Source organism: Ranitomeya imitator, chromosome 8 (genome assembly GCF_032444005.1).
Source record: "Ranitomeya imitator isolate aRanImi1 chromosome 8, aRanImi1.pri, whole genome shotgun sequence".
In the NCBI taxonomy this organism is placed as follows: Eukaryota; Metazoa; Chordata; class Amphibia; order Anura; family Dendrobatidae; genus Ranitomeya; species Ranitomeya imitator.
This window is the reverse complement of record NC_091289.1, coordinates 162,233,378-162,247,560: the sequence shown is the minus strand read 5'-3', so window position 1 is coordinate 162,247,560 and position 14,183 is coordinate 162,233,378. Positions and strand designations below refer to the sequence as shown.

Sequence of the window (14,183 nt, the reverse complement as noted above, 5' to 3'; positions counted from 1 at the left end):
CCGGAGTTTATTCTTTTTATTATGAGATATACAGTATAAGCCAATAACTGGAACTGATCTTCATAGATAACAGAACTTCTGAATCTTACTTTTTTCAGTCATCCTTGCTGTTGTGGTAGACTTCTGAGCGCCAAATAAAAGAATATTTAATAGCAAATATGCCAGATCCAGAAGGGCTAGTCCGATACACATTGGATAGATACTGGAGTCAACTGACACCTTTAGGGTCTGTTCTTGCTTCCATTCATTATAGATACCTGAAATTTTGAGCACGTCTTTAACTCCCATACCTGTGTAGACAAGAAGCCAGTCTCTCTTTTATAACGTATTTTATGTGAACTACAACATTAAATGATCACTTATCAGACACCACCTTTTCCCCATGAAGGCTCAGCCTTCATTGTTTGTCTTTATGTCCCCCATGCAACTAGCGATACTATTTCTCTTAAGATTAAAGATATAGCTTATATTGGCTCCCATATTCATTTTCTTTAAGTGCAGAGTTGTAAAACTGAGTTGTCTCACACTAACTTAATATATTGTCTCTGAGTGCTGTGTGCCAAATATCCAATATATTTGTTAGATGCAGCTTCATACTGCTGCTCTGCCTCCTGCTTATAAAAGCTGACAGGGAGACACTTATCACAAGCCGAAGACAAGGCTAAAGCTGGATCACATAATATACATTGATACTGCTGTGTGTGCTGTGCTGTGCTGTGCTGTGACAGAAGAACAACAGTGTGACAGCACTGATCTATGATGTATCCTATCACTGCTGATCGACAGGTTGTTTATTCTATCGAATTATCAGGAAATGAGGTCCCCTTGGTCACAATAAAAAATATATATATATATACCCCCTCGGCAAAGAGAGGCATCATGGGAAATGTAGGCTACGTTATTGTATGTGATGGTAGATTCAAGATGGCAATCATCCTAGAAATGACTTCCTCACCTAAAGCAGTTGTACACTGGCACTGGATATTGTGCAGGATGCGGGGTCTACATATTCCATGGTATGGATTGGGTTTGCTATTTTTCCTTTTTTTGGAAACCTTCTAATGGATTTCCCAAGCCACATCACACCGTAAATGATGGGAGAAGACCTTTGTTGCCTCCTGTGATCCCATCAGACAAACGACTCATCTGTTGGGAGCTGAGATGTTAATCCAATCAGGAGCGCGTGGCGGCAGGCCTCAGATGTTTGGTTGTTTAAGGGCTGGCACGAGTCCTCCCGGCCCTTCCTCCCACCCACATCATCTGTCCCCTATTCTCTCCATCTCTCTGCCAGGGTCAGGTGGAATTCGGAGACACTCGTCAGCTTTGTGTTCCTTTGCATTCATTAACCTCTGTATTCCTTCTCCAGGGACAGCCTATTAAGGGCACTGTCAGTTTAATTTAACCACTGCACTACTGGGTGGTCTGCAGTCCATCAGCATGGTCACTTGTCGCATCCACACAGGTGCATATCATCTGAAATTCATGTTGTCATTGTTTTTTTCAACCTACTGTATCGTTAGCTTTTTTTTTTATCAATAGTTTTATGCTCAGAATACTTCGTAGGTTTAAGGCCACGTTCACACATTCAGTATGTGTTCTGGTTTTGGCTTACAGATACTGATGTAAAATACTGGAGTGGAACAATTAGAGGAAAAGTATAATAGAAACGCGTCACCACGTCTGGATTTAGCATACTGATGTAAAATACTCACCAAATACTGAACGTGTGACCGTGGTGAATAGTAAAAAAGTTTAAGTGTCAATAAGCATAAAAGTAATAAAGTGTATCAATAGTGGGGGGATTTATTACCCATTTCTACCAGAAATAAGTTGCAATTTTTATTTTTGTACAATTTTAATTTTTCAATTTTTCCAGTTTTGCTCTGCTCTCCCCATTTTTTCAAAATGAGGACGGGACCCTGTGAACAGAACATCGTCAGCCACTTGCCCACAATATTCACTAGATCATAGTGGAGATTTACGTCAGCTCATAGCTGTCATAGATATCAGTTTGTTCCACGTTTGTGCCCCAAGATGCAAAAGACGTTCACAGGTTTACATGAGAGCAACTCAAGGGAATATGATTAGTCTAAGTGAGAAACTATGGAATTTGACACTCTTTTGACAACTTTTTAGAGCATTTGGGTGGTGCTTTAAATAGGATGTTCGGGATTACCTAGTACTGGAATATTGATAAGTGATTTGGTTATCGTGCTTAACGGGGTTGTCACATCTTATTAAATAAGTACAGTTGCAAAGCCCTTGTAAAAACAAACAAATTTCCCACCCGCAAGTGGGAGACCAGAAAGCCAGAGGAGCTGTATGTTCCTTAAGTTTGCTGAAAAGGGAATTAACCCTTAATATTTATAATTGTATTTCCATAGCACCAACATATTCCGTAGCACTTTACAATTTAACTCTTTTACAGGGGTTGTTTCAGTTTCAATTACCATGAGTTACTTTTAGGCAGAAATGTTACAATTTGGGTATATTAACACAACTGCGGTAATAATCTGCCCCTGAAAACAAGATCCATTAGTCTAAACAGGGTTGTTTCTGCAGCGAGAGCATGGATTTCTGCAAGTTACATTCAGGTGAATGTCTCTAAAACTTCTGAAAATAGATTTGCTGCAGGTGTAATGTGCCATCACATATTATTAGGATCCCTGCTTACATTTATCAAGAGCCTTTGTTGTTGATTTCTAGTGGATATCGGTCTGTCCCGGTTATATGGTGGCGATAGCTGTACGCTTCATTACAAAGCACAGCTCTGATATCTCTACTGAAACCATATCTATCGCCTGTGTGTCTGTCAATTCACCAGGACGATGGAAAGGAAGGCTTCCATTAGGTGACTGCAAGCAGATATATACATATTTATGCCTCAACACAAAAAAATTGCAACACCTAGAAGGAAAAGTTGTCAAATTATGGAAATCACAGGGTAGATAGACATGTTAATGATATGGAAATGATGAAAAAATGGAAACTAAATTTTCAGGACATCTTGATTTATCTAGTACCGAGAATCCCTGCAATTACACATCTTGGCTGCTATCAATTACGTTATTAATGGTTTTCTGAGGAGAGTTCTGCCACTCTCAGTGCACTTAGTCAAATCATCAAGATCCGCTGCCGGTAGCTCCCTTTGCAATTGCTGCTAATGATATCTCAGATGTGCTTCAAGGCAGATAAGTCCTTAGATGCTGCTGTAGACCATTGTCGCACATTTATACTACGCAGGCTGCTCACAGTATCATGAGCAATACGCGTCCTGGTGTTGTCTTGTAGAAAACAACTGCTTTTTGGAGACTTTGGAGAAGTGGCCATATCACTTGTTCCACCACCAAATCCATGTAACACCGAACTGTTAGTGTACCTGGAATGAAGACCAAAGGAGACTGGCTGTCGTACATCATGCCACCCCACCTGGGACGAAGATCAGAGTGACCTTCCCTTGTGAAGGCCTCTTCGTAGTGTTGCCCACCGGGTCTCCAGGCCAATCTCTGAGCGAGACTCCTTGCTGAACAGGAGAGACTCCATTCCAGCCTCCAATGCTGTCTTGCTCTGTACGTGCATGTAAATGCGAGGATTTCAGCAAGTGGTGCTCATACTGAATATAACAAGATATATATATATATACAGTGCCTACAAGTAGTATTCAACCCCCTGCAGATTTAGCAGGTTTAATAAGATGCAAATAAGTTAGAGCCTTCAAACTTCAAACAATTGCAGGATTTATTAACAGATGCATAAATCTTACAAACCAAAAAGTTTTGTTGCTCAGTTAAATTTTTATAAATTTTAAACATAAAAGTGTGGGTCAATTATTATTCAACCCCTAGGTTTAATATTTTGTGGAATAACCTTTGTTTGCAATTACAGCTAATAATCGTCTTTTATAAGACCTGATCAGGCCGGCACAGGTCTCTGGAGTTATCTTGGCCCACTCCTCCATGCAGATCTTCTCCAAGTTATCTAGGTTCTTTGGGTGTCTCATGTGGACTTTAATCTTGAGCTCCTTCCACAAGTTTTCAATTGGGTTAAGGTCAGGAGACTGACTAGGCCACTGCAACACCTTGATTTTTTGCCTCTTGAACCAGGCCTTGGTTTTCTTGGCTGTGTACTTTGGGTCGTTGTCTTGTTGGAAGATGAAATGACGACCCATCTTAAGATCCTTGATGGAGGAGCGGAGGTTCTTGGCCAAAATCTCCAGGTAGGCCGTGCTATCCATCTTCCCATGGATGCGGACCAGATGGCCAGGCCCCTTGGCTGAGAAACAGCCCCACAGCATGATGCTGCCACCACCATGCTTGACTGTAGGGATGGTATTCTTGGGGTCGTATGCAGTGCCATCCAGTCTCCAAACGTCACGTGTGTGGTTGGCACCAAAGATCTCGATCTTGGTCTCATCAGACCAGAGAACCTTGAACCAGTCAGTCTCAGAGTCCTCCAAGTGATCATGAGCAAACTGTAGACGAGCCTTGACATGACGTTTTGAAAGTAAAGGTACCTTACAGGCTCGTCTGGAACGGAGACCATTGCTGTGGAGTACGTGACTTATGGTATTGACTGAAACCAATGTCCCCACTGCCATGAGATCTTCCCGGAGCTCCTTCCTTGTTGTCCTTGGGTTAGCCTTGACTCTTCGGACAAGCCTGGCCTCGGCACGGGAGGAAACTTTCAAAGGCTGTCCAGGCCGTGGAAGGCTAACAGTAGTTCCATAAACCTTCCACTTCCGGATGATGCTCCCAACAGTGGAGACAGGTAGGCCCAACTCCTTGGAAAGGGTTTTGTACCCCTTGCCAGACTTGTGACCCTCCACGATCTTGTCTCTGATGGCCTTGGAATGCTCCTTTGTCTTTCCCATGTTGACCATGTATGAGTGCTGTTCACAAGTTTGGGGAGGGTCTTAAATAGTCAGAAAAGGCTGGAAAAAGAGATAATTAATCCAAACATGTGAAGCTCATTGTTCTTTGTGCCTGAACTACTTCTTAATACTTTAGGGGAACCAAACAGAATTCTGGTGGGTTGAGGGGTTGAATAATAAATGACCCTCTGAAAAGACTTTTCACAATTTAAAAAAAAAATAAACAAAGAAATAACATTCTTTTTTGCTGCAGTGCACTTCACACTTCCAGGCTGATCTACAGTCCAAATGTCACAATGCCAAGTTAATTCCAAATGTGTAAACCTGCTAAATCTGCAGGGGGTTGAATACTACTTGTAGGCACTGTGTGTATATATATATATATATATATATATATATATATATATATATATAGTAGCGTGGCTAAAGGTCATGTGATTAATAGACGGTATGTATCACAGAGGTGGGTGGCCCTGTGATGGAAGCCTGGGTATGTTTTGCTCAAGCAGATCTACTGCTGAGGGATTTGTTTACATTGGGAAGGCTTCCAGGTGATTGGAGAGATGGGTGGGTTCAGTCACCTACAAACCCACCCTAAGAGGCGTGTTTGAATACCTAAGATGGTTTTGTGTTGAAGGACCTGTGGTGATGTCACACTCACCTGACTGGCCATGTGACAGGTATCTGGGTATGGTTACACTTATGGTTACTCTCTGCAGGACAGCATTGAGGGTGGCAGGACTCTTTGTCCTTCCTTTTTAGCATATTGGCACTCTAGCTCCATGTACAAGCAAGTCCCCTGAAGAATTGGCTTGGAGGAAACGCGTCGGGACGGACGATATAGGGAGAGTGCAGGGCATGTTTATACAGGGGTAGCTGTGGACTGCCCTTGTAAGGGCAGGAGCATTGGGGATAGCATATTGATAGCCCCATAGGGACTGACATAGGGACTGTCGTCCCCTTCATTTACCGGATTAACCTCCGACTAGAGACCATCCGGCGCTCCTGTGCCTACACCGTGGAACTGGTGAGATTGTTCCGTTTTATACTATTTATATAGCCACTGTTTATACTATATGCTAGTTCTGATGGCTTTTTTCTATTGTCTGCTCATATAACTAGGCTGGACGCTGTGCGTTGTTTGTGGTTTTTCCACTCCAGCTCCTTTAGTCATTTCCTAGTTTTATTTTGATTTCTCTAAACATTCTATAGAGGAATCATTCAGTCCTATGAGGGGATAATTAGTCTCTGTGGCCACCATACCATGTTATTGAGACTTTGCCCCTGTTTTTATTCACTTGGGTGTTTGATTTAGTTTAGTTTTTTGTGTGGCTTTAGTTTCAATAAAAGTTACGTTTTAATATTAATATTTTTTCCACTTATGCTTTGTTCGAGACTATTTATAGTGGTACTGTCTATGTGACTTGCAGTCAATATATAGATTTTGCTTTTCTCTATGGTTACACTTATGTAAAGAGGTGTGTGTAGCCCATGTGGTGAGTGTGTTTGGGAGTCTGCAAGAGTGGACAGACTTCCATGTGTCCTGGCTGGACACTGCAGAGTGGTCTGTGTGTTGGACGGTTCCAAGTGGGGACAGATGTCCTGAACAGCACACAGAGACCAAATTTAGGCTGGAGAGCCTACGTGCTGGACAGCCTGTATGCTTACAGGTCTGAGAGAGAGCGGAGCTCTACTATGGACATTGAGGATTCATCTGTCTGACGTAAGACTGTTTACCTGTTGTTCATGCTGCTATGTGGTTCATGGAGCAATAAACCCACTTGAACACTGAAGAGAATGTGCCTCCTGTTTCCTCCTAAGCATCTGAGCGAGTACAACCCCTACAATATATATATATATATATATATATATATATATATATATATATATATATATATATATATATATATATACACACATATACATATATGTATGATTTTTTTTCTTTTTTTTCCATCATTTGCAGATATTAACATCTGTATTGATCCTGTGATTCCCATAATTCCACGACTTTTCCTTCTTGTTGTTGCAATTCCAATGCTGAGGAGAGCAGGGCATATGGGGGAAAACTGTTTAACTCTTTATTTTACACATGGTCTTTAATTGTTAAAGCTTTAATTCCCTTTTAAGGTAAAATGAGTCTTGATGCCGGTGACTTCTGTTGTGTATTTGTGATTTCATGGCAGGTTGACATTAGCGATGAAGTGGCCGCACTATTTGGGCATAATGGATGGCATAATGTATCATTGTGTCTACCTGTTACACCTTCTGTTCTACGTGGGGACGATTCCAAGATGGTGTCAGAGCTTTGGTTTTCCTATATATCCGTCACTCAGGATGAAGCAGCAGAATACATTAATGCTTTCCCGGTCTATGATGTGACGGCTTATCAATAGGGGACACTTATAGGAAGCTTTCGGAGACCTGCCAATCCATTTACACAACTACTGGTATATGTAGGTTTGTGGGAAAAATTGATCCAATTTTTTTTTCTATTCTTTCAGGACGCTGAAGGGCAGACACCGTTGCATTACGGTAAGTAGGATTTTCCTTGCTCCCTGCTTATTCTTATCATCATAATATATGTACTTGTTACATCATCATTGTAAAGAGGTATTAACACTTAGTGCGTGGGGGACGATTAGCATTATGCAGTTTTTTTAGAAGGGTTTTTTTCATTAGGGCTGTTCAGGAGCCCACTGCTACATTGCCTCCTCCTGGCTATCTGCTTCCCGGGGAAAGTCGCACTTTTAATAATTGATTGTTTAGGCCGGGATATAGCTGATCAGTCGGCCCAATCTGTACACTTTCCCAAGTTCCTCTTCGGCATCGGAGAAGCGCAGGCAGAGCAGTGTTTGCGAGCTGCATAGCAAATAGCTTGTAAGCCAAGCTCCTTGCCTAGGGAACTGTCCACCTATAACAGACTGCAAAGGTGGCCGGTAACCTAGGCTGTACCAACTTTCGAAAAATGTGCAAAGTGCCTGAAATACTTCATTACAGAGGTCTCTAAACAGAAAAACAAGCTTTCGTAAAAACTCACATTTCTAATGATTGTTCCATGCAAATGTAGCAGCAGCAATCAACTATTGAATTACCAAAAACTGTTGATCTAATCCTTTATGCTGCCTAAAAGTCACTGTTGTCGGCAGCACATCTCTGTACTTGGCAGATGTCCTCCAGAGACCAACAACCCCCATACAGTTTGTATCGTCACATGTAAAAGGAACAAGCGCCAATGCACTGGGTCGGTGCTCACTAGGGGCACAAATCTCCATGTACCAGTCTCGCCCAGATTATATGTATGTACAATCACTGGTGGAGAAGATGTAGAAGATTCTGTACTTGTGTAATACCCTCCTGAGATAACCGGCTATGGGTGGGTGGCCTGTTGCTATAGATTGAAGTGCACTGCAGTAGACCCTCGGAGTAACATCTGCCGGTCCCTAAACCCTTTGTGCAGGGGCAGATCCTTTTGTATGAGTTATCTGCAACCTGACAGCAAGAAGTAATAACAAAGGTCAGGCACCCCATAAAATGGTTGTAAATCCATCTTTCTCGCTTGTGCCTGTCCAAGGTCAGCATCCAGCTCCCCTCCCTCTTGGGTTCTGCCTCTATTCCGAAGATACCCTGCAATAAGGGTATAAAACACTATTTTCAACATCTCCCAGTGGAAATCAGTCTATTTCAAGCATTGGGAGAGGTTAGATTCAGACAAGTCCCCATCTGCTGCAGGGGAGGAGGCAGTATACATCTCTGCTGTCATCACTGTGAAAAGGGCTGCTATCAGGGTTATAAAGTGGTTGCATCGCTTAGAGGAATCGCAATCACTTCCCCAAAAAAATATTTGCGCTAATATTCCGGATGCCTTTTAAAAATGTCATCTAGCGTGCATTAAGTTATGGGCCTCCCGGTACAGGTTTATACAGATCTCCTAGTGATGGAAGGATGACGGGCATGGCGGACGCAGCCTGCGCTGTGTAATTCCGGTACTCTCTACACTGTAGTGATATTGCCAGCACTGACGATCTGTATTATAAGGAATATATTGCTTCACTCTCGCATAGATGATCGGGATGAGGTTGGGACTGTTACACCAAAAAAAAAAATCTCTTTAGGGCAAATTCACACAGAGGAGTAATCGGTCATGTTTTTGAAGAGGAATCTGTGGCAGACATCGAAGACTGATTCCGTGATTTCTGCTGTGGATTTTCACCTTGGACTGCCATGTGAGACTAATTCATATATGACTGTATTAATGGGTCATAAGGTTTGAGGATGTTTTATACACCAGAGTTTGCACAGGAAGATTTTTGCCCATAACAAGTGTCGTTCGAAAATGTAAAAAGTCTGGGGATGATTGATCCTTAATATGGTCGTTCGTTCCTTATAACAGTTCGAAAAGTGTTTGACAGCACATCACACTATTTGTATTTGTGCTGCCGACAACTATTATCCTTTAGTTTTGCATAGAAGTAGCAATCAGGCAACTATTAAGATTTGGTGGCCCGTTGCCCTGTTTACCAGTGATGGGAACAAGCGTTCTTAAGAGTGTTCGTCCAGCTATCGGCCTGTGTATAATGGCTTTTATTTTTTTTTTTCAGTAAATATATTTATTGAAATTTTAAACAGGAAAAACAATAAAATGAATCATTACAATGTCCAGAACTATACATTACGCCTCTGAGCACACAGCACAAGTGTAGTTGAACAAGGATTCTGGCACATAAAGGGTACATGCTTCTCATCTTGAGAATCACCTCGGGACATGGATACAGGATACAAAACCTGTGAGAAAAGCAATTGTAGAGATAGGAGAAAAAGAAATAAAGAGAAGAAGAGAGAGAAAAAAAAAAGGGGGGGGGGAGAAAAGGGGAAGAAGGGGGGATTAAGGGAGACCCAGCAATGTATACGCCCACGTATTGAGAATTATGAGTATGTACGCAGCCAAGTCAGGAACCCTGTGCTTTCCTTGAAGGATTGCCAGAGGAACCAGGTGCGTCCCTGGACATATGCAGCATCACCATCACCCGCCACCAGCGACTCTAGACGATGTAATCTATCCATTTCAGCTATCCATTCCTCCGTGGAGGGGACCTCAGTGGACCTCCAATGTCGGGGAATAACTGCCCTAGCAGCTATGAGGCAAAATCTCAGGATCCCCTTTTTAACAGAAGCTATCGAACTGGGTATCAGGGACAGTAGTGCCATTTGGGGAGAGGGCTCGTGGCGGACCCCAGTCATCAAATGAAAGGCATCGAAGACTGAGTTCCAGAAGGGTTGCAGGGGACCACAGGACCACCAAACATGAAGCATAGAGCCCGTGGCAGAGCCACATCTCCAGCAGGCGTCCGAGATCTCCGGGTTAATCCTGTGGAGAAGGACGGGACACCTATACCAGCGTGTCAGTAATTTATAATTCCTCTCCTGCGCCTGACTGGACATCGTCATCTTATGTGCAAGAGTGAAGATTTTTAGACTATCCGCCTCAGAAAAGGTGATCCCCAGGTCTATAATGGCTTTTAATTGGGGTCTTTTCTCTATCATTTTAAATATAAAAATTATTTTCCGTTGCCCATCCTTTATACACAGCCTAAAAACTAGACCTGGATAAATCAGGCTCTCTTCTGAAGGTTTCAGACCAGGTTTCAGCTGTCTAAACTTATCGTTGTCAAAAAGAACTGGACACAAAAGCAAATGTTCATTTACAGCCAAATAACTGGACCAATCTGTCCAAGATTTGACACATAGGTAAATCTGACTCTTCTGAAAGTTTCAGACCAATCTTAGCTGTCTAGGACCTATGTTCTCAAAATATTCACAACAATTCAAAAGCAAATTTTAATTTACAGTCAAAGGACTGGAGCAATTAGCACCAAATTTGGCACATTGGCATACCGGGCACTTAGGAAGGTTTTACACAGGTTTAAGCTATCTAGGACCTACTGTTATTGAGATATTTTTCCCCAAAATTGAATCCTAATGCTAATATTTATTTACAGTCATTTACTGGACCAATCTGGCCCAAATTTGCCACTTAGTAAATGAAGCACTTTGGAAGGTTTTCCACCAGGTTTCATCCCTCTTGGACCAATATGTTTGCTTGATACCAGTAGAAAACTGAGTTTTTAACCACACACAAATGACAAAATGATAATTCAAATAGACCCATATAAGGTGCCTAATTCTATTAGAAGTCTATGTTTTATGTCACATGTTTTTATTTTTACTATTAACTTCTCCCTATATCCAATCTAAAGTATAGGTGCAGATGTTTGGGCTGGGACACCCAGTGATCTGTTGTTGAAGGTGCCTTAGTTTTACTTCACCAGCATGTCCATGGTAGGACGTTGTATAGATCAGCCATTGCTGCTGCTCCATGGGGAACCAGTTGAGTGAGCACACTTGCCGTTTTCCATATGTACCCATAAAGTACTGTGACGCACCAGCATTCATTCTTGACCGACATTCACACAGACTTGCTGGAGTAATAGAGAGCCCTCATACTACTGTTCAGTAGGGGGAAAATAGTTAAAAGGAATCATGTTTAAATCCGTTTTTTTATGCAAAATGCATTTTTTTAAAAAATATATACCGGTATATTTTTTCATATCCGAATATTAAAAATCTTGAAATTTTCTCACTGGCCACTAATTCTGTATTAGACTCCTACTTCCTTTTAGGCACACGTACATTAACAGGAAGAGTCTGTCTCTGACCCTATTTTTTTTATTAATGTGCAGGATGAGAGCTTTTACCTTTGCGTATTGTGAATGGTGGATCCTGTGTTATCTGCTGAATATAAAGATGTTGACTTTCACTGTAATCGTGTCTGTGATGATAATGAGACTGATGAAAAGTCAGAAAAGGAAGCATGAGTCTAGTATGAGGTCTAGTGACCAGTGGGAAGATTTTCCTTGTTTTTTTTGGATAATGAAATGGGGAAATTGTTAAACAAAATGAAGCATTTTTGAAAATATATTTGAAAGTAATTTATCAGATTTTAAAACTTTCAGCATTGCCTCTCTTATCAGTCTCCGAGATTTTGTTTCCTTGCAATGATTGTTTTAGCACCAGGAGTTTATCATAGCTGGGACACAGCAGCCTGTGCATGCTAGTCGGACACACCCCCTCTTTTGATAGGCCGCTCACTGTCTATAGAGAATGTACACAGAGGGCGGGGCTAGCTTTCTCAGCTCTGCTGTAATGCTAAATCTAAAAACTGTGTTAGAACGGCTGCACCCAGTAAACTAAATGATACATCTTTGGATTCAGCTTCTCTTTGCCTACATCAGGCTGCTCTCAGATGAGGTATCAAAACCCTGCAGACGATTCCCATTAAGGCAATGTTCATTACACGTTTTGCCTTGGAGAGCTACTGCTGTACAAGCTAGTGCTTTTATTTGGCTATGTTGCCATAAAGAGGCAAAAAAATGTCTTTTTGACTCCCGTTTTACCTTTGTTTGTTTTTTAAATAAATGTAATAGCATAGTAAACTATGCATTTCCGTCCTACAGGATCCAGTAAAAAAAAAGAAAAAAACTATTGGAAGTCTATGGCTGACGGACACCACTGTTAGGCATCCGTCAGAGGCAGTCAAAATTATAAAGTATTGTTCCTAAGACACTGTGCGGAAAAAACAAATCCAATCAGTGCAGATTGGTTATTACATTTTTTTGTTATTTGATTGCTGTTATAAATAGTGGAAACGCAGTAGCTAACACCAGTATGATGTTCTTGGGAGGGAGAGTGTGGATTTAACAAGCATGACTACAAATCCCTTGGTGCACCTTGAGCCTGTTGCACACTGTGTGTAGATTACTTATATACCGGTAATTTTTACTTTTTGTATCCTATTGTTCATTTGTGTAAATGTTTTGCTCCTTGCAGCTTCTGCTTGTGAATTTGCCGATATAGTGGACCTGCTCTTGGACCACGGCGCGGACACCTCTCTCGTGGACAAAGATGGGTTCCAGCCACATGAAGTCACAGATAACAAAGAAATTTCACATATGTTAAAGCAACATGCCACATTCGGTGAACATGACAAACCTCCAAGCCTTTAACAGCTTGCAAAATAAAGCTGACCACGAGTTAATCCTTTCTGGCCTTCACATGTTTTGTTTTGGTTTTTTTTTTTATTAAGCTGTAATTATTGTTTCAACTTCATTGATGCATGCATGCAAAAGTAGTAAACTTTGTAATATATCCTAAAAGAATTGTCTCCGGTAGTCGGATGCCTCTTTACTTCAATACTTGGCTACTGCAGAGTGAGTGTGCATTTGTTGCCTGTTCAAGTACAAAGGACTTTTAAAAAAAAAAAAATGTAAAAGTTCAGTAAAGAAAAAAGAAATGATTATTTTTTTCCTCCATTAATGGAAAAATAAAAATTTTTTGGTTCTTTTAAGGTGGTGCTCCCCATCAGTGTACCTAAAATGATAGCTATAATGATTAATATAGTGTTTGATTTATGTACAGTCATTGCCGCAAGTGTTGGAACTCTATAAATTGTTTAGCATTTTTCCCCAAAAATTATTACAATTACACATGTTTTGTTGTACACATGTTTATTTCCTTTATGTGTATTGGAACAACGCAAAAAATAGAGGAAAAAAAGGCAAATTGGACATGATTTCACACAAACCCCTAAAAATGGACCAGACAAAATTGTTTTGACCTTTTCCAAAATAGTGGGGAAAACAACTTTGTTTCAAGCATGTGATGCTCATTCAAACTCCCCTATGGCAAGTAACAGATGTTGGCAATATGAAAATTCCACCTAAAACAAGATAAGAAGGGGAGAAGTTGAGAATTGAGAAGAGACATGTTTGAGGACTTGAGAACCAAAATTGTTGAAAAATATCAACGATCTCAACGTATTAAGTCCATGTCCAGAGATTTTGATGTTTCTTTGTCTACAGTGCGCAACATAATCAAAAAGTTTGCAACCCATGGCACTGTTGCTAATCTCCCTGGATGTGAACGGCAGAGAAAAAATGATGGTGGATAAGCAGCCCCAATCAAGCTCCAAAGTAATTCAAGCAGTCCTGCAGGCTCAGGGTACATCAGTGTAAGTGTGAACTATCCATCAATATTTGAATGAAATTAAACGCTATGGCAGGAGACACAGAGATATAAAAAAGCTAGACTTCAGTTTACCAAAATGTACTTGTGTAAGCCATTTAGAATTGAGACTCCTCAGCGGTTGATGCTTTTTAATGGCTAACTGAAAAGATGGTAACAAATTGCAACAATATGTGTTCTTACGTGGTCAATACGTGTTCTTACGTGTGTAAGCTAAAATCCTTCTGGGAAA

At 41.1% G+C, this 14,183-nt stretch overlaps 1 protein-coding gene across 1 annotated transcript in view; it reads left to right on the top strand.

Moving 5' to 3' along the window:
* Nucleotides 1–13,091, top strand: part of ACBD6 (acyl-CoA binding domain containing 6) — a 100,165-nt gene extending 87,074 nt beyond the window's left edge. Inside the window, exons 7-8 of the mRNA XM_069737722.1 lie at nucleotides 7,375–7,405; nucleotides 12,758–13,091. Coding sequence (XP_069593823.1) covers nucleotides 7,375–7,405; nucleotides 12,758–12,933 — 207 coding nt within the window. The 3' untranslated portion in view covers nucleotides 12,934–13,091. The remainder of the gene's footprint in view (nucleotides 1–7,374; nucleotides 7,406–12,757) is intronic.
* The last annotated feature ends 1,092 nt before the right edge of the window (nucleotides 13,092–14,183 follow it).